Source organism: Calypte anna, unplaced genomic scaffold (genome assembly GCF_003957555.1).
Source record: "Calypte anna isolate BGI_N300 unplaced genomic scaffold, bCalAnn1_v1.p scaffold_189_arrow_ctg1, whole genome shotgun sequence".
Taxonomy (NCBI): domain Eukaryota; kingdom Metazoa; phylum Chordata; class Aves; order Apodiformes; family Trochilidae; genus Calypte; species Calypte anna.
Genome location: NW_022045471.1, coordinates 1 through 19,473, shown reverse-complemented (window position 1 = coordinate 19,473; position 19,473 = coordinate 1). Strand labels below are relative to the sequence as shown.

Below are 19,473 nucleotides of genomic sequence, written 5' to 3'. Positions count from 1 at the left end.
CCCAAACCATTCCCTGCTCAGGGCAGGGGTGGAGGCCCCATCCCATGAGGTCTTGAGAAAAACTTGGGGGAGGGAGAATGGTTTGGTTGGGGTTGGGGTTGGATGATCTCAGAGGGGTTCCCTGAGGGATCTGGAGGTTGGGTTTGGGGTGGGGATTGGTTGGAGGTTGGGGTTGGGTTGATGTTGGGCTGGGTGATCTCAGAGGTCTTTTCCAACCTCAGGATTCTATTCCTGTATCCTGGAGCCATCCCAGCAGGGGAGGCTGGTGATGCAGGGCAGGTCGGAGGGGCCAGGGGCTGCCGGAGCCCCGGGCGGTGCCGGTGTTTTCCCCGAGGCAGATAAAGGGGGGTTTGTTAGCCGAGCGCGCTGTGTTTTGCCGAGCAGAACAATAAAGAGAAAGACGCTGACAATGGGAAATTGTGCTTCCTCCTCCCCGTGCGTTCCTGGGGGAGGTGTTGGAGGGGGTGGAATAAAGAGAAGAAAGCGGGAAGAGACCGCGACAGGGCAGGGAGCGAGGGCACGGCCAGTGCTCGCCACTCCCACTCGCCATGGGAGCAGGAGCCAAGGGACCGCGGGGCCACGGGGCCACCGGGACACTGCCGGGACAGTGACAGGGCAGGGGCTGGCCGGGACCACCACCTCCTCACCTCCCATGTCCCCGTGTCCCCTCGTCCCTGACCTCTCCGGAGCCCTCGGCCCCGCCATGGGGCGGCTGTGACGGGGCCAAGAGGCAGCAGGCACCGGGGCAGGACGAGTGTTGGAGGGGTTGGATGGGACCAGTGACACCTCCAGGGACACCGCTGGACACGGTAAGAGGTGTGGGACAGCAGGGAGTGGGACTGGCACGTGTGTCCTCGCCAAGGGACATCCCCATTGCACAGCAGATGCCACTGAGCCCCCAGAGGAATGTCCCTGAGCCCTGTGTGTGTCCCCCCCAGGCCCCGTCCTGCCCCCAGCTCTAAGGATGCACCAACTGCTCCTGCTCAGCTCCCTCTGGCTCCTGGCAGCATCGCCAGCATCCAGCATCTTCCAGCAGCCAACGGGGACCCCAGGTGGGGAGCAGGGCCCGGGGCTGCGGTTTGGGGTCAGCACTGGGGGAGGGAGGTGATGCTGGGGGGGACAGGGGCTGAGCTGTGCATCCCGGGGCGGGGGGGAAAGGAGGCAGGAGGGGTGATGGAACCCAGGCAGGGGATGAGAGTGCGGGGAGGCGCTGGAGGGATGGAGGGGCCACGGCACTGAGTGGGCACTGAGGCAGCCCTGGGGGGGGTCCGCAGCACCCCCCCAACTGCAGTACCTGTTGGAGCCCCTCCACGGCGCGGTGCAGACCCAGCGGGGAGCCACGGCCACGCTGCCCTGCGTCCTGCGTGCCCTGCCCAGCAACTACCGGGTGAAGTGGAGCAAGGTGGAGCCTTCCAGCTACGGGGAGAGCATCATCATCATCACCAACGGGCTCTACCACAGGAACTACGGCCCCCTGAGCCCCCGGGTGCGGCTGCGGCGCAGCCACCGCTACGACGCCTCCCTGACCATCACCGACGTGGCCCTGGAGGACGAGGGGCGGTACCGCTGCCGCTTGGTCAATGGGCTGGAGGACGAGAGCGTCTCCCTCACCCTGCACCTTGAAGGTGACTCCGGGCTTGGGCTCCCTCGTCTCGCATCCCCTGGGGTGGGGGGGAAGCCCCAGGGCTTGGGTTCCCTCCTCCCGCATCCCCTGGAGGTGGGGGGAAAGCTGGGGGGGGGGGTGTTGGCTGGATGTCCCTTCTTCCCAGTTGTATTGGCTTGTGCTCCAGTCTTATCTTCAACATCGCGGTGCTGGGGGTGAGCAGGCAAAGGGGGAGCATCTCCATCACCCCCCACCCCTCTCCCTCTCCCCTCAGGCGTTGTTTTCCCCTACCAGCCCAGCAATGGGCGCTACAAATTCAATTACCACGAAGCCAAGAAAGCCTGTGAGCAGCAGGACTCCCGCCTCGCCACCTACCAGCAGCTCTACAAAGGTGAAGCATCCTCCTTCCCCCCCCCCCCGAAAAAAAAAAAAACAACAACAAAAAAAAACCCTCATTCACCCCAAAAAAACGCCTCGGTGGGTGTGGGAGTTAGGAGGGTATTGCTGGTGCTGAGCTGGCTCATGGCCCACAGCCTGGACAGAGGGTCTGGACTGGTGCAATGCTGGATGGATCCTGGATGGCACCGTCCATTATCCCATCATCAACTCACGGGAGCCCTGTGGTGGCCGCCTTCTCCTGCCAGGAGTCCGGACCTATGGGGCCAGGGACAAGCAGAAGGACAGATTTGATGCTTTCTGCTTCACTTCTGCTCTTCAAGGTAGTGCTGGGGTCCCCAGTTCACAGGGTCACCCAGTCCTAGTGTGGACTTGGAGCTGTCAGAGGCCATGGTGATGGGCAGAGGCTGGAGCAGGAGGAGAGAGTTGGGGGTGTTCAGGCTGGAGAAGAGAAGGAGAAGGAGGAGAAGGAGAAGGAGAAGGAGAAGGAGAAGGAGAAGGAGAAGGAGAAGGAGAAGGAGAAGGAGAAGGAGAAGGAGAAGGAGAAGGAGAAGGAGAAGGAGAGAAGGAGAAGGAGAAGGAGAAGGAGAAGGAGAAGGAGAAGGAGAAGGAGAAGGAGAAGGAGAAGGAGAAGGAGAAGGAGAAGGAGAAGGAGAAGGAGAAGGAGAAGGAGAAGGAGAAGGAGAAGGAGAAGGAGAAGGAGAAGGAGAAGGAGAAGGAGAAGGAGAAGGAGAAGGAGAAGGAGAAGGAGAAGGAGAAGGAGAAGGAGAAGGAGAAGGAGAAGGAGAAGGAGAAGGAGAAGGAGAAGGAGAAGGAGAAGGAGAAGGAGAAGGAGAAGGAGAAGGTTCTGGGGAGACCTCAGAGCACCTCCCAGTGCCTGAAGGGCTCCAGGAAAGCTGGGGAGGGACTTGGGACAAGGGCCTGGAGGGATGGGATGAGGTGGAAGGGTTTCCAGCTGCAAGAGGGGAGAGGAAAAGGAGATGGGAGGGAGAAATTCTTTGGGGTGAGGGTGCTGAGCCCCAGTTCACCCCCAGAAGCTGTGGCTGCCCCATCCCTGGGAATGTTGGAGGTTGGATGGGGCTTGGAGCCCCCTGGGCTGTGGGAGGGGTCCCTGCCCATGGATGAACCATCCAAACCAAAGGTCCCTCCAACCTAAACCATTCCACGATTCCAAGATTCCCACCAAGGCTGCGGTTGTTCTGATCCCTTGGTGCCCCCTCCTCCACCCCCACCCCCACCCCTCCCGTGTCCCCATCTGTCCCCAGGCCAGGTTTACTTCATCCGAGGCCACCTGAACTTCAAGGAGGCTGTCCAAGCCTGTCACAACCAGGGAGCTGCCGTGGCCAAAGTGGGGCAGCTCTACTCCGCCTGGAAGTTTTCCCAGCTGGATCGCTGTGACGGGGGGTGGCTGGCAGATGGCAGTGTCCGCTATCCCATCACCACCCCCCGACAGCGCTGCGGGGGCCTCCCCGACCCCGGCGTCCGCAGCTTCGGCTTCCCCAGCAAGGAGCTGCGAACCTTCGGCACCTACTGCTACCTGGGCAAGTAGGGAGGGAAGGGACAGCACTGGGACTCCCCCAAGGGGGGTATGGGGGGGACCTTCTGATGATTTGGGGTGCTCGGTGCCCCCCCGATGGAGCGGTAGAGCCGTGCTCGATGTCTCCCCCCCCCCCATGGAGCCGCTCCCCAGCCCGCTCCAGGGCTCGGGGATTGTTTGGGGCTCAGCAGGGAACCGGCCCCATGGTGGGGATACGGTATGGGGGGATCTCACACAGCCCCCCCCCCCCTCCCCCAGCCAGGCAGCAGGGGTTCCCTGCTCCCCACACCACCCCCCCCCCCCGGTGCGTCTGTCAGCCCGGGCATTAACAGCGTCACTAATGGGGTTTCACTTTCTCGATTAATAAAGCTGCACAACAAAGCCGAGCTCTCTGCTGGCTTCTGCCCCCCCCCCTACCCCCCCTGAACACCCCGGCAGGGAATGTGCCAAAGATTTGGTGTCTCAGCCACTGGGCAACCCCCTGCCACCCTGTCCCCAGCGTTATCCCTGTCCCTGGCACCCCGCGCTGGGGCTTTCCAGATTTTCCTCTTTGATGTGGCCAGGGACAGCTCTAAAAAGGCCCGGAGCTGGCACAGCACCCGGGGAAAGCCAAGGGAAAACCGGGGAAATCCCATCTCCCATCCCCTGGGGCTGGGATTAGCCCCTCAGCTCCATTTCAGAGCCATCCCCTGGATGTGGAGCCCCACACGGGGGGGACGACACTCCGTGGTGCTGGGGGTGCTGCCACCCTCCCCGGTTTGGGGCTGTGCCCCATCCCGCAGTGCCAGGGCTGCCCCAAATGAACAGACACCCATCCCTTTATGGTTTTAATACCCAGAGAAGCACAGAGGGGGGGGGGGGGTTGGGCGATGTGTACCCGCTCCAAGCCCTCAGCAGCAGCCTCTGCCTCTCCTGGGGAGCCCCCCCTGCTGCCCCCCAACACTGCACAACATGGAGGTCCCCGTGTCCCCCCACACCGGGGTGCAGGATGGGCCAGAAGTGGGGGACAGGGGCTGGAGGTGACACTGGCCATCACCTGGCACAGATCAATGCCATCACCTGCACTCTGTCCCCCTCCTCCCCACAGTTTTGTCTCTGTGGTGGCTCCAGGAGCAAACCCCCCCCCTCCCCTCTGGCTGAGCTTCGGATCCTTTCGGGGGGATTTTGAGTTACTGGGATTTCTTTGTACAGACACAAAACAACCAAAGGAGGCAGCACCCAACGGGGAGGGTTTGTGCCACTCCAGGCTGTCCCCCTCTGCGCCGGCTCCAGGGTGGTGGCTTCTGCCCTGGGGACTCCCTCAGTCATCGGGGGGCTGAGCCAGGCCTGGAGAGGGGTGACAAGAAAGAAGTTCTTGAAGGTGAGGGTGCTGAGCCCCAGGTCACCCCCAGAAGCTGTGGCTGCCCCATCCCTGGGAATGTTGGAGGTTGGATGGGGCTTGGAGCCCCCTGGGCTGTGGGAGAGATCCCTGCCCGTGGCAGGGGGGGCACTGGGGGAGCTTTAGATCATGGTTTGGGTTGGAAGGGACCTTAAAGGTGAGCTCGATGACCCTCTTGATGCAGCTGCCCCATCCCTGGAAGTTGTCTGGGTCCCGAAGCCCCCTGGTTTAGGTGTCACTGAGTGACCTTGAAGGTCCCTCCAACCCACCCCAACCCATTCCACAATTCCAAGAAGCCCCAGGTAAAGGGGGATCCCCCCAAGACAGACGTTATGGGGGACATCCCCAGGCTCACCAGGGCGGCAGAGCAGCTCGGGGGGGTCCCAGGTCCCGTCCTCCCGGCAGCGGGCGATGGGTGAGCGGCGCTGGAGGAACCCGGGCTGGCACCGGAACCGTGTGATGGACCCAACCTCGTAGTGCTGCTTCGCTTTGCCAAAGGCACGGGCGTGGGGGACGGCGGGGGGGGGCCCGCATTGCACTGAGGAGGAGTGGAGGGGCAAGGGGGTCACAGCACTCAGCCACAGGGAGCACCCCCGAAGTAGAGCAAACCCCCCCTCATAGTAGCACCCCAATCCCTTAGGGATGGAACCACCAGGTCGGGGGGGGTGGAAGGGTGCAGGGGGGTGAGAGGGGGCAGCCAGGGCTTACCCAGCCCCATTTTGCAGGTGTAGGAGAGGTGGTAGTTGCAGGGGACGTCGCTCCACTGTCCCCCGTCGTGCCAGACGATGACCACGCAGTTCTCCCCCGAGAGGAAGTAACTGTCGGGCTGCCCGGGGTGCCAGTTCTCATAGAGCTGGGGGGGGGACACAGGGGGACGGGGTGCACAGGCCACCCCACAGCCTTTAAAGTGTGGAGGGGGCCCACACACACACACACCTGCAGCCTCCCACCCGTGACACCCCCAGTGTCCCCATCCCAACGCCCCTTGGGAGCCCAAATCTCGGGGTCTGGCTCAGCCTTGTCCCCCCCTTCCAGGGAAATGGGGTGGAGGGGTGGTGCTCAGAAGCTGCCCCCAGCCTCATACCCACCCCACACGGTGTGGAGTGATGGGGGAGGAGGAGGTGTGAGTGGGGGGAGGGGTGGGCGTGCCTTCTCCTTGGGGGGCACAGGGGGGTCCCACACTCACCAAGGGGCTCCCATCAGACCACTGGAAATCGCCCTCGATGGTCCGGTCGTTCAAGCCGATCCATTGGTATTCCCTGTACTGGTCTGAGGGGAGCAAAGAAGGGGGTTGGGAAAGGGGTGGGGGTCCGCTTCTCCCCTCCATCAGGGAGGAGATGGAGGAAAAATTTTAGGAGATTTGAGGTGAGCACAGGAGTGGGGAGGTGTCCCCAGCACTGAATCTGGGGGTGGGTGCGGTTTGGGGACAAGGGGAACCCTGAAGGTGACACGGCAGGACACCCTCCACCCCCTGCCCTGCACCCCCAGGGACCAGAGGGACGGGGATGGCCGGGAGAAGGAGGCATCCTGCCTGTCCCCCCTCCATCCTGCCTGTCCCTGCCTGCCCCAGGATGTCCCTACCTGTCCCTACCTGTCCCTGGATGTCCCTGCCTGTTCGTACCTGTCCCTACCTGTCCCTACCTGTCCCTGGATGTCCCTGCCTGTTCGTACCTGTCCCTACCTGTCCCTGCAGGTCCCTGCCTGTCCCTGCCCTTCCCTGCAGCTCCCGGACTGCCCCTGCCTGGCCCTTCCTGGCCCTGCAGCTCACGGCCAGGTTTCTCCCTGCCCCCTTTTCCTTCACTCTCATGTCCCTCGAGGCCTTTTTTGCTCTCTGCCCTGTCCCCATCACCGTGTTCCCCAGCTCTGCCCCCCTCCCCCACGCCCCCTCATCTGCTCACAGGCAACTTCTCACTTTGCCTTCTCATTTACTTGCACGTGGTCAATATTCCACTGCTCTGACCCCCACTGTGCCTCCAGCTCTCTGCTCCCATCTCTATCTGTGTGCCTATCCATCCCCTCATCCATCCCCTCATCCATCCCCCCATCCATCCATCCATCCATCCATCCCCCAATGCCTCCATCCCTCCCTCCATCCATCCCTCTCTCTCTCACCCTTCCTCTCCCTCTCCCCACCCAAGATCCTGCTGTCCATCCATCCATCCTCACTCTGCTCCATCCTCATCCTGGTTCCCTTTCCTCTCTATTTCCTTTCCGTTTCTCTCCTCTCTGGAAGTCTCAGGCTCTGCCATTCCTCTCAGCCACCTTTTTGCCTTCAAATTTAAAACCTGAAGCCCAGCTCTGAGGAAGGGGAGGGGGTGTTGGGGGGGTGGGAGTGGGAGTGTGCTCAGCAGGGTCTGGGCCATCCCCACACACCGTTGATGAATTCCTGCTCTTCGGGGGTCAGGATGGTGGCCAGGTGCCCCCCGTAGTGCCTGCACTGGCTCTCCGCGTCCTCCCAGCTCCTCCGGGTGGAGAAATGTTTGTAGCAGGAGCCGTGGAAGCGATCCCAGCCCGGGCTGCAGCTCCGCAGCGCTGAGAGGGAGCGGGGAGCGAGGGGGGGGGAGGAGAGGAGAACCTCAGGTGGATGGACCCCAACCCACCGAAACCCCCCAAAAAATCCCTGTTTTCATCCCAGTGATGTTTCTGGAGGGAGCTCCGAGGGGTCCGAGGTGGGACCTGGGGCACTCACTTCTCTCGCAGCTGCCACCTCCGTACCCGGGCAGGCAGAGGCAGGTGACACCGTCGCTGTCCTCTGTGCAGGTCCCTCCGTTCAGGCAGGGGTTGGGGACACAGCCACCTGCAAGGCAGACGCAGCTTGTCCTCACCCCAGCAGCTCGTGGACCTCAGCACCACCCAAGGTCACTACAATCTCACCCTGGGTCCCCAGGATGGGCGCTGCGGCCACCAGGGCTGAGATGAGAGGGACGCACCCGGAACCATCCTGGGGGTCATGGGAATGTCCCAGTTCAGCCCCCCCTTTCCTTTCCCCCCCCACACCAAGAACTGGATGGATCAGGGTTTGGACACGGGGACACCAGTGAGACTGTCTGGTTGTCCCCCTGACAGCCATCCCCCCCTGGGGACATTTTTTGGGGTGGAATCACAAGGATCAGCCCTTCCGCAGGAGCTGAGCCTCCTGCCCCTCCCTCCGCAGTCACCTCCAGGGATAACTTGGTCAGGGCTGATGACAACTCAGCTGTCCCCAACCTCTGTGTCCCCGCCATCCCGTCACGGTCACCGAGGTGCTCAGAGGATGCCAGGTGCTCAGGACATGATTCAGGGGCTGTCACCAGCACCCAGACCAAAAGTCCTCAGCATCCTCCAGCCTGACGATTCCCATTTCACGGCCCTTGCACCGTCCCCAGACACTGTGCCCCCCCCTCCCTCTTCTCCCCACGGGGTTAGGGACAGGAGGCAGGGAGAGGGATGAGTCCTACTGTCCCTCCTTGCCAGGATGATGGCCACCAGCCCTCCAGGCCTGGCCCCCACCACGAGGAAGCCTCTGCTGGGACACTGCTAGTCTGGGGGGGGGGGGGCAGGAACCCCCTCACCCACCCAGGAGGGCAGACGGGGCTGCTGGAAGCAGTGTCAGAGCTGGGAGCATCCCAGCGGGAGGGGAGGGGTTTGGGTAGGGGACAACCCCCGTGGGAGGTCACCCACCCACTGCTCACCCATCTCAGCCCCCATGATGGGGGCCAATGGGGCTGTGCTCCCCCGAGGGGGCTGCAGGGAAGTTGGGGTGCTCTGCCCCCTAGGACCTACCCAGCCCCCCAGCACCCATCCAGCCCTTGTCCCTCCACCTGGGGCAGCCCCAGAGGCCACAGCAGCCGTTCCCCCCCCCCCTCGTGTCCCACCCACCCCGGGGGTCTCCAATTTTTTTTTTGGGGGGGGGGTCTGGGGAATTAGTTCGTCAGTGGGGGAGACGCAGGGGGGGGAGGGAGGAGGAGGCGCGAGGATGAAGGGAAGAGCTCGTCAAGGTGCTGGTTCTAGAAAGCTTTTAATTCCCTTTATTAGTGTCGTGTTAGTCGAGAGGGGAGGGAGGTCGGGGATGCCTTTTGATAATAACTTTTGTTTTTTCCTTTTTTTTCTTTTTTTTTCTTTTTTTTTATGGGTTGTTTGTCGGTTGTTTGTGGGTTTGTTTTTCGTTTGTTTGTTGTTTCGGTTATTTTTTTTTTTTCACGGAAACAATCATTAAAACACTTCACAGAAGTAAGAAGAGATTTAAGGGCATGCAGAGCTCAGACTAATTTGTTTGACAAATATTCTGCTTCTCCGGACCTGGAACCTTCCCTTACCCAGCTGAGGAGGAGAGAGGGGGGGGGGGGGGGAGGGACAGACAGACGGACGGGCAGAGGGGCAGAGGGGAGAGCAGTGTGAAGGAAAGGTCTGGGCTCTCTCTAGTGCCACAGAGCAGCCAGGAGGGATGCTGTCCCCAGGGCCAGGCTGTCCCAACGGGGACCCCCGGCCGAGCCCCCGACGCTGGCCCGCTCGGTGGGGAGGGCGGGCAGGGGGGGGACGGTGCTGGAGGTGGCGTCCCCCACCGGGGCCACTCCGGAGATGTCGGGATGGGGGGAGGTGAGGCCAACCCTGAGGGTCCCACCTGGTTCTCCAGCTCCAAAGAAACCCTCCACGGTGGCATCGCTGGGAGCCGGCTGCTCTTCCTCCTCCTCCTCTTCGTCCTCCTCTCCCGACGGCGCAGCCGCCACCCCCTGCTCAGTGCTGGGGGGTCTGGGGACAGTGTCCTCCCCACCGCTGCTGCCGGGCACCTCCGTATGCCACGGTGTCACCGCTGTCACCTCTGCCACCGGGACCGTCCTCCTGTCCCCGGGAGCCGCGGGGGAGGGGAACCACTGTGCCCCCGAAGGGTCCTCACCCTCCTCCAGAGGCTGAGAGGGGGCGGGGGGCAGCGGGGACACTCCGGGGACTTCGGCCACGTCCCCCGAGAGCTCGGCGTCCTCAGTGGCAGGGGGGCTGTCCCCACCGCGCCCGGGTGTCCCAGGAGGCTGCTGGCTGTCTGTCGAGGTGGCAGAAGTGTCACCGGCCGGCGATGTCACCCGGTGCCCCGGTGGCCCAGGGCTGGCTTTGGGGGCTGGCAGCCCCACGGTGTCCCGCGGGCGGTGGGGGTCACAGGTAGGGGCGGCAGGGCTGGGTGACTGGGGAGGCTCCGTGTCACCTTCTGCTGCCCCCGATGGGGACAGGGTGGGTCCCTCCGTCTCTCGCCCCGTGCCCGGGCTCTCCGCTGCTGTCCCGCCGGGGTCCCTGCCCCGCGCCTCCTCCTCCTCTGCAAAGGGAAAGGCAGAAAGGCCGTGAGCTACCGGGGGTGGGGGGCAGCGGGACCGTGGGGGTCATCCGAGCACCCATGGGTGCACCCCACCTCTCCTGGTGACCCCGACGCTTCCATCCCTGCCACTCCTCCAGCCCTGGCATCCCCCCAGCTGGCACCCGGGTGCTGAGCACTGCTCGAGTGTCCCTGTCACCCTGTTCTGCCCCTGTCGCCCTGTCTGTCCCTGTCACCTCGTCTGCCCCTGTCACTCCAGCTGTCCCTGTCACCCTCATCTTCCTCGGTGGGGAAGAGCACAGCACACCTCCGGGGGACGCCTGCCTCGGGGACAGCTGGGGCGGTGGGCAGAGGGGTGGTGGCAGAGTTTGGGTGACCTGAGGACACGGAGGGGTCTAGCGGGGGGTGGTGGCCCCCCGGCCCTGGGGCATCTTCGGGGGACGGGCTCGGCTTTTCCAGCTCGGGGTCCTTAAAGAAGGGGACGGCGTAAACAGCCCCGCGGGACTCAAGCTCCACTGGCGCCTCGGGTGGCTGCAGCTCCTCCAGCTTTTCTGCCACTGTGACAATCTCCTGAAGGCCCTCGGGCTCCCGGGCTCGGGATTTTCCTGACGCCTCAGGGAAAGAGTTTGTCCCTTCTGTGGGCAGAAAGAAAGTGGGATATTACTGCCCCGGGCTGGCCCAATGGCAGGCAGAGGTGTCCTGACACCCACTCGGGGCTGGAGGCTTGGGGACAGTCTGGCACCCCAAAGAGGACTGCCTGGTACCCCAGAGGGACAGCCTGGCACCCTGATGGGGACAGCCTGGTACCCCAAAGGGGACAGCCTGGTACCCCAAAGGGACAGCCTGGCACCCTGATGGGGACAGCCTGGTACCCCAAAGGGGACAGCCTGGTACCCCAAAGGGGACAGCCTGGCACCCTGATGGGGACAGCCTGGCACCCTGATGGGGACAGCCTGGTACCCCAAAGGGGACAGCCTGGCACCCTGATGGGGACAGCCTGGTACCCCAAAGGGGACAGTCTGGTACCCTGATGGGGACAAACTGGTGTCCTGACAGGGACAGCCGCATACCCCAAAGGGGACAGTCTGGCAACCCAATGAGGACACCCTGGCACCCTCATGGGAACACCCTGACACCCTGATGGGGACCCGACTCTCCTTGCCCCTCCCCCTCTTGTGACTCTGCAGCATTTTCTGCCCAACCTTGGTGCCACCCCAGCTGTCCCCCCCCTCCAGCAAACCTGAACCCTCAGGACCCCCACCTGGAGGGCACCTGCTCCACCCCCACCCAGGAGCACAGGTTAGTGGGTTATGGGATCCATGGGTCCTGTCTGACCCCCAGCTTCCCCCACTGGGAGACGTGGAAACTGAGGCACGCAGCTGAGATGGGGAAACTGAGGCACGGAGCTGTGTGAGTGGTCCAGGGAGGGGGAACATCCCCATCCCACAAGCCCCCCAGCCCCAAGGGGATGCACAGAGATGTTGGACCAGGCAGTAGGAGCAGGGGGAATGCTGGTGACCCCCCCTCCCCATGCCTCTTGTCCCCCCTTGCGTGTCACCCAGGGCCACCAGCACCCAAATCCAGCCTGGGGGAGAGCAGCAGTCCCCAGCCCCCAGTAGTGTCCCACCGCCCTCATCCAGGGGGTATGAGCGGCCCCAAAGCCATGTCCATGCACAGACCCCACGGAACATCCCTGGTCTGTCACGATATGGTGGGGTGCAATGCTGAGAACGTGCAGGGCATCCCTACTCTGTCGTGATAGAGTGGGGTGCAGTACAGAGGACATGCAGAGCATCCCTCCTCTGCCACGACGCCTCAGCATGCAGTTTCTAGACAGTGCAGGTTACCCCTCCCCTATCACGACATAACCAGCACACAGCATGGAGCCCACCCGCCCTTCCCCAACAATCAGACCGGCGCCAAACACCCTCCCCCCTCCCACTCTATCGCGATACCAGAGAAGCAAGCGGCGATCCCGAGGCCAACCTGACCCTGCGGGTTGGGCTGAGGGGGGATATCGCGACACCGCACCCCACACCCCACATCCCCCCGGTTACCTCGAAAGCAGTACGCATCGTATCTGCTCCGCGCGTCGGGGAATCCCGTCTGGTTGCGGAAGGTGAAGATGGTTTTGACGCCGGGCAGGGCCCCCCCGCAGCGCTCCCGGGGGGTGACAATGGGGTAGCGGACGCTGCCGTCTGCCAGCCAGCCCGGGCTGCAGGCGTCCAGACCCCCCCCCCAGGCAGCAAAAAGCTGTCCGGGCCGGGCCAGCTGAGCCCCCCGAGCCCGGCACCGTTCCGCAGCCTCCTCCAGAGTGAACTTGGCTGGAGCCGTCTCCAAAAAGAGTTCCCCTGGGGAGAGAGGAAGGAGACGGGGAAGGGGGGGTTAAGATGGGGAGGGAGCTTGGAGGGGGGGCTAGGGGAGATCCTTCACCTCCTCTGCTCCCTGCAACACCTCGGGAGCTGGCGGGCAGGGGAGATGGGTGAGATTTAGGGGGGGTTTATGGGGCCTTCAACACAAACCGTGTCCTAGAGGTCCTGCCTGTATCCCTCCCTCCATCCCTTCCTGCATCCCTTCCTGCATCCCTGCCAGCATCCCTTCCTGCATCCTTGCCTGCATCCCTGCCTGCATCCCTGCCTGCCTCCCTTCCTGCCTCCCTCCCTCCCTCCATCCCTCCATCCATCCCTTCCTGTCCCCACTCACCCTGGGGCCAGTGACCCACAGGAGGACCCATAGAGGGACAGCACCACAAAGTGCCACCCACCCAGGGGACATTTCTGAGGGGACCAGACAGCCCACGGGACACTATGGGGGAGGGGCTTCAGGCTGAGAAGGGCTGGGGACCACCCTGAGGCACACCACAAGCCAGCCCCTGGCATGGCACCGGGTGTCCCCTCCCAGCACATCGTGTCCCACATCCCTGTCACCTGCCCTACATCTCTGTCACTTCGGGGAGCAGCACGGGGAATTAAGGACCCAAAGCTTTGCAGATCCTCCAATTTTTAGAGTCTCAAACCCCCTCCCCCCCGCTCAGAACTGACCCAGAAGGACTTTGGGGGGCAGCAGAGTGAGTCCACAACCAAGCACCCAAAAATCTGCAGAGCTCTGAGGTTTCAGAGCCCCAAAGCCTCCCCAGAACTGAACCTAAAATTCTTTAGAGAGCAGCACAAGGAGCTGAGCTGCCAAAGCTGTGCAGATTTCCCAAGTTTCAGAGCTCCAATCCCATAAAACAGAACCGAAAAGACTCGGGGGAGCAGATGACTGAATCTACACCCAAATCTCTGCAGATCTCCAAGGTTTGGGGGAACCAACCTCCCCTCCCCCCCTCTAAAGGGACCAGAAACCCTTTGGGGAGCAGCACAGCGACTCAAGCAACCAAAACTTTGCAGATCTCCAAGATTCCGGGGGGTGTTTTTAGCTTTATGGGTTATGGGGCTGTCAAAGCTGGGGGAGGCTGGGGGGGGGGGGGTGTCTGGTGGCACCAGTGTCACCTGGGAGGTCCTCGGTGTAGCAGTACACGTCGTACATGTCCTCTGGGTCCACCACCCCGTAGTTCCTCACTCCGGGGAAGCCGTTCATGTCCCCGTAACACGGCTCCCGGGGGGTGTGTATGGGATACCTGCGGAGGGGGGAAGAGCAGAGGGGTGGGGGTGGTGATCGGGGTGGGGACAAGGGGTGCTGTGACCCCTCCCCGGGGGTGTGGCGGTGCCCACCTGACGGTCTGGTCGGAGATCCAGCCGGCATCGCACTGCTCGTAGCCCCCCAGGTAAGCGGCGTAGAGCTGCTCGGGGGTGGCGATGTGGGCACCGATCCGAGCACAGGCAGCACGAGCCTGGGCGAAGGTGTAAGCGTAGCGCAGGGACCCCTCCCTGTAGTGAAACACCACCCCTGGGGGGAGGGCACGGCATGGGTGGGAGCCTGCGAGCAGGAACCCCCACCCAGGGGACCCTCTGCAGCGGCACCGCCACCCACGGGGGTGCCCCTTTGCAGCAGACCCCCAGACACACGGGTGCACCCCTGCTGCAGCCCCCTCATCCATGTGGGTGCATCTGCACCTGGGTGCACTCTTGCAGTGGACCCCCCACTCACATGGGTGCATCTGCACCCTGCGGACCCTCAGCGGCAGCCCCCCACCCACAGGGATGCCCCTTTGGAGCAGCCCCCTACAAATATGGGTGCACCCTTGCAGCAGAGCCCCAGACAAGGGGGTGAGTCTGCACCCAGGGGCACACTTGCTGCAGCCCCCCACCCATATGGGTGCACCTGCACCCTGGGGACCCTCAGCAGCAGCCTCCCACCCATATGGGTGCATCTTCACCCTGGGGACCCTCAGCAGCCCCCCACCCCTATGGGTCCATCCCTACCTGGCTGCAGGAGGGGTTTGCTGAGCCGAGGGAGGTCACCCGGGCAGGGTGCCCCTCTGCTTGCCCCCCCCACCCCCAATCCCCCCCCTCCGTACCTTTGACCTTGAGGTGCAGCAGGTCGTGGCCATCCTCGATGCCGTGCTGGACGTCGCAGCGATAGATCCCGGAGTCGTTGGGGCGGAGCTCGGTGAGGAGCAGCGAGGCGTTGGTGTAGCGCTGGTGGAAGATGGGTAGGGAGGCCCGCAGGCGATAATCCTCACTCACCTTCACCCTGTCCCCTCGGGCTACCAAGATCTCCACCTCCTTGCCCTCAGAGATAAAGGTCCACTTGACACGGGGGGTCCCCCCGAGGACCGCCCGGCGCCCGCCCGAGCCGGCGGTGGGCTGGGGGCCGAGGTAGGTGATGAGACAGGGGATGGTGACATCTCCAGCCAGCACAGCCTCCAGGGCCGGGTGACGTGGGATGGAGACCTGCAGGGCCTTGAGGTCCTCTGGGTGGGAGAGGAGAGGAGCTGTGAGTGATCGGTGGAAGGGGACGTGTGGTGTGTGTCCCCTCCCCGGCCCCCCGTGGTCCCCACAGTTACCTGCTCCGTCGTTGACCCCAAACTCCTCCGGGACCACCGCAGGGACCCAGACCCAGAGCAGGAAGAGTGAGAGGGCTGTGGCCATCCTCTGCCCTGAGAGGAGGGAGAAGCAACCAAGAATATCCAAAATTCCCCAAATATCCCAAATGTCCCTAAAAACATCCTGGGGGGGGGGGGGAAAGACACCCACCCACCCACCCCCAAGTGCCTGGATGCAGCAATGGGGCGTGGGGGGTGCCCTGGAGCTTTGGATGGTGGAAAGGGACAGAAGAGAAGGAGACGTGGGAAATGTGTCCTGGTGAACGGAGAGAGCACCCTGGGGACCTGCCTGGGGACTACGGGGTCCCATCCAGCCCCAGGACCCCTTGGAGCCAGCAGAGCCCAGCCTGGCCCTGGTGCCATGGAAAGCTGGGAGGGAGAGGATGCTAGAGCTGAAAACCTCAGAAAAAGGGTTTTTTTGGTTGTTTTGTTTTTACTAAGTAGGGAAGCAGCAGCAGGGCACACATGTGCACATTGGGGCTGCCTCACACGTGTCCCACCACACGCGTGTGCCTGTGCTCGTGCACGTGTGCACCCCCTGAGGGGGGGTTGGATGCGTGAGGTTACCCGGGGGGGGGGGGGGGCTTGGTGGCCGAGGGGACACAAAGCGTGGGGTGAGGGGAATGGGGCAGGGGGCCCCTCGTTGCCATTCCGCTCACGCCGGAGCCTCCCCGCGCACAGGCTGGGAACACCGGGGCCACCAAAGCAGCCATTATGTCCCTCAAGGCAGCCTGGCACAAAGGCCGGGCTGAAAGGAGAGCCCGGTGGCTAGCACGGCTGTCACCAGCCCCCACCCCTCCCCGGGGGAACGCTGGGGACACCGGCCATGTCCGGGGGGGTTGGGGGGGGGGGGATGCTCCAGCTGCCCACGTCCGCTGGAGGCCACCCAAAGGGGCTGATGGTAGGGATGAGGGAGATGACCCCGCAGGGTGCAGGACACAGCCCCCACATCCCCTCTGCAGGGGTTCCTGGGGGTCTCTTCAGCCCCCCCCTGACCGAGGATGTGACACATGGGTCCCCCGGGATGCAGGACGCGGGACCCCGGGATGGCAGCACGGGGAGACTGAGACCCGCAGCAGCTCTGGGATTGCTGAGGGTTTGGGGGTTTTTTGGGTTTTTTTTTTTTGGAATTGCTTTGGTCTGGGTTGATCTGTGCAGCCAGAGAAGGGGATTTGGCACCTCCACAGCACGCCCCGGGCCAGGTCACTGTCTGCCAGCGCCAGCCTGACAGGATGCTGTCCTTGTCACCCGCATCCCACTGAGGACAGTGCCCCTGAGTGTACCCATGGGACCATGGCACCGGGAAGGGGGTGGGAGTAAGACCCCCCCCAGCACCACGGACGCGGAGCCGCCAGCACCACAACCACATCCTCTGGTGCCACATCCCGTCAACACGCAGCACCCAGCACCCCACCCCATGGATCCCCAGCCTCTGGCACCCCGCATCCTTCACCCAGCCCCGGCACCGCGAGGGGGACACCCCCCCATCCCACGCAGACCACGAACCACCCCGTTCCCAGCAGGATCTGGGCAGGAGCAGCCAAATCCTCCTCTCCCCAGGGGTGCCAGCTCCAAGCCAGGGGCTTTCTCTGCTCCAGCCGGATCATTGGAATTCAGCCCCACGGCTCCTGAGCGCTTGACAAAACCTTTCTGCTGCCTTCCCGTGGCAGGGATCCAGCGCGGGGGCCGCCGCCGTGTCCCCCCCTCCCATGCCAGCCAAGCCAGGCTGCTTTTTGTGCCTGTCACCTTTTCTCCCCGTTCCCAAGGCGCCGCCGCGGCGGGACCAGCGGCCACAAAACCCCAGGGAGGAAACGCGAGTGATAAAATCCTGGAGGACTGGGGAGAACTGGGGTGAGGGGAGGGCTCTGCCCCCCTCCCCGGCCCATTCCTGTCTGGGAACAGGGAGGTGGTGCCGGGAATTGGATGTGGAAAGGGTTAAACCTGGTTTGTCTCTCTGCCCGTGAGTTCGAGGTCCTGGAGTCCCGTGATGACCAAAGCCTCAGAAAACGCTTTTGGGGTTTTGGGGTTGGATTTTTGGGGTTTTTCCCTTTTTTCTGTTCACCACAATTGGAAAATTTTTCAGTCCCCACGTCAGGATGGAAAAGCTGGGAGCAGGGAGAGGAAAAGGCAGCAAAAAAGTTCAGGGAGAGGGGGGGAAAGTGGCAGCTCTTGGGGTTCCATCATCTCCGAGACCTCAGGAGCCACACGGGGCCGGATCCACAGGCAGACAGGGGTCACCAACCCCAATTTCCCTGGGAAACGAGGTGGAAAATGGATCCGGAGTCTATTTTGGGAGAGGAGTGATGTTCCTCCTGAGCTCAGCCCCGTTCCGAGCCTGCTCCTCCAGCCCGGTTCGGGTGGATGAGCTTCACCCCCGGGCTGAAAAGCACGGAGGGACATTGAGGGTTGGATTTATATTTTTTTTCCCCATTTCCAAAGGTGGGGGTGGGGGAGCGTCTCCTGTGTGTGTGTCCACGCTGTCCCCTCCCTCCCAAGGTGCCCTGGCAGCCCGGGCAGGAGGCTCAGCTCCAGCTTTCCAGGGATGCTCGGCTGCAGGATGAGTCAGCAGCGGCGGGCAGAGCCTGGCCCCGCTCCAGCAGCATCCATCACCTCCCCCCCCTCACCCCCTCACACACAACACGCCCCCAATCCCCCCCCCCGGACACCCATTTGTCACCCGAACGCCACAATGTCCCCGTCCACGCGTGCCTGCAGCGTGTGGCTCCCTATCCCTCCCCCCACGCACTCCCTTAATTAATTAATCCTGAACCTAGGATTCGCTGGAGGGGGAGGGGGGTTGCCATGCCCGGGGGGGGTCCCCGGAGTAGGGGCAGTGCCAGGGGGACATGTCACCCTCCCCCCTTCTTGGCAGCCTCTTGGTAGCAGCCGCTGGCAGGGCTGGGAAGTCCGGATGCAGGTGGGAGTGGGGGGGTGAGGGGTCCCTCCGGACACCAGAACCACTGCCCCCCCCCCCCCAATTCCAGCCGTGAGAAAGGGGCTCCCTGTGGCAGGGCTGGGATGTGCCAGGGGGAATGGGAAGGGGACCAGAGGGGTCCCACGGTGGGGGGGGGGAAACAGACCCCATCACCCCTGCCCGTGGAACCCTTGAGCCTCCACACGTGGAGGTTCCTACGCTGCAGCTGTGGGGAAACAGATACGAGGTGTGGAGGGGGAAATGCTGGGGGGGCGGAGAAAGGGGAGGGGGGGGGTCTCAAATTTCGGGCATCGCCGCTCGGGGTTCTCATCCCCTCCGTGCGCTCAGCAGGGTACCCGGGCTCCCAGTTCTCCCAGTGTAAACCCGCTCCCTGACATCGCGATTCCCCCCCCCCCAAAAAAAAAAAGACAAAAAAACCCCCCCAGATGGCAAAGACTCCGGGCTGGAGCAGGAGAATGTTCCCCGTCCCCTCCGGCAGCCGAAAGGAAGAGCAACAGGTTGTGGGATGGCTGGAGCTGGAGAAGTCGGGGTGACAGAGAGGAGGTGCCCAACGGGACAGTCCCGACCCCCCGGGAACAAAAAACATCTACCGGGAGGGGGCGTGGAAGGGAGCTGCAGCAAACCACCCCTTGGGGCACCGCGAGGGAGGGGGAGGTGATGCTGGGATTGCTCGGTGGGAAAAGCCCTGAAAATGCCCCAAAATGGTCCCGGTTTACCCCAGTCCCTCCTGTCCCCCCCTCCGCCCCCCGGCCAGGACACCGGGACGGAGCTGGGGACTGAACTCCCCCCCATGGAGAAGCGGGAGTCCTTGGTCCCTGTGCAAGTCCCCGCTCAGCTCCGTGCCTCAGTTTCCCTTCCAAACGCTACCCTGCCCGCAGCCTCCTTGGGACAAGGACCCGTCCGACGGCTCTGCAGATGGGGAGGGGGCTCCAGTGACAAAGGACCCCAAACCCACAGCTCCCTTCCTCCGGCCCCGACCCCTCCCTCAGTTCTCCCCAAACCACGATCCCGTGGGAGCGGCTGCTGAAATAGCCCCAAAAATCCCTGTTCTTCCCCCAAAGCTTTGGAGCGCCGGGTGGGCAGCGGCACGGAGCTGGGCTGCAGGCTGTGGAGAAGTCTTTTTTCCAGCCAACTTAGCAAGAAAATTCTCACCCCCCCAGAGTGCCCCCCCCCCTCCACCTCTCTGCAGAGCCAGCGCTGATCCACAAAAAAAAAAAAAAAAATAAAAAAAAAAGCACCGACAGCACGATGCTGTCCTGCCGGGGGTCGGGGACAAGGACAAACCTCCCTGAGGCCCCCCCGGGCCTGCATCCCGTGGGATAAAACCACGAGTGGGCTCCTCATCTCCCCCCCCACACA

The 19,473-nt window shown here is 63.3% G+C and overlaps 2 protein-coding genes across 3 annotated transcripts; one reads left to right on the top strand and one right to left on the bottom strand.

Moving 5' to 3' along the window:
* Positions 1 to 662: 662 nt before the first annotated feature.
* On the top strand, positions 663 to 3,725 carry LOC115600283 (hyaluronan and proteoglycan link protein 2-like). 2 transcript variants are annotated; one of them, XM_030468622.1, is made up of 6 exons: positions 663 to 809; positions 939 to 1,052; positions 1,275 to 1,625; positions 1,878 to 1,994; positions 2,137 to 2,322; positions 3,265 to 3,725. In XM_030468622.1, the coding sequence occupies exons 2-6, from the start codon at positions 965 to 967 to the stop codon at positions 3,546 to 3,548; spliced, it is 1,026 nt and encodes a 341-aa protein (XP_030324482.1). In that variant the 5' UTR covers positions 663 to 809; positions 939 to 964; the 3' UTR covers positions 3,549 to 3,725. The 2 variants fall into 2 exon arrangements, with proteins under 2 accessions (XP_030324482.1, XP_030324481.1); XM_030468621.1 differs by having other exon boundaries at positions 663 to 816.
* Positions 3,726 to 4,687: 962 nt separating this feature from the next.
* On the bottom strand, positions 4,688 to 15,225 carry BCAN (brevican). The gene is made up of 14 exons (XM_030468623.1): positions 15,141 to 15,225; positions 14,652 to 15,047; positions 13,906 to 14,080; positions 13,684 to 13,811; positions 12,250 to 12,543; positions 10,570 to 10,827; positions 10,088 to 10,195; positions 9,515 to 9,928; positions 7,604 to 7,711; positions 7,288 to 7,446; positions 6,101 to 6,183; positions 5,623 to 5,767; positions 5,270 to 5,452; positions 4,688 to 4,862 (listed from the first exon to the last, which is right to left on the bottom strand). Exons 1-14 carry the CDS (start codon positions 15,223 to 15,225, stop codon positions 4,837 to 4,839), a joined length of 2,562 nt encoding a protein of 853 aa, XP_030324483.1. The 3' UTR covers positions 4,688 to 4,836.
* Positions 15,226 to 19,473: the final 4,248 nt, after the last annotated feature.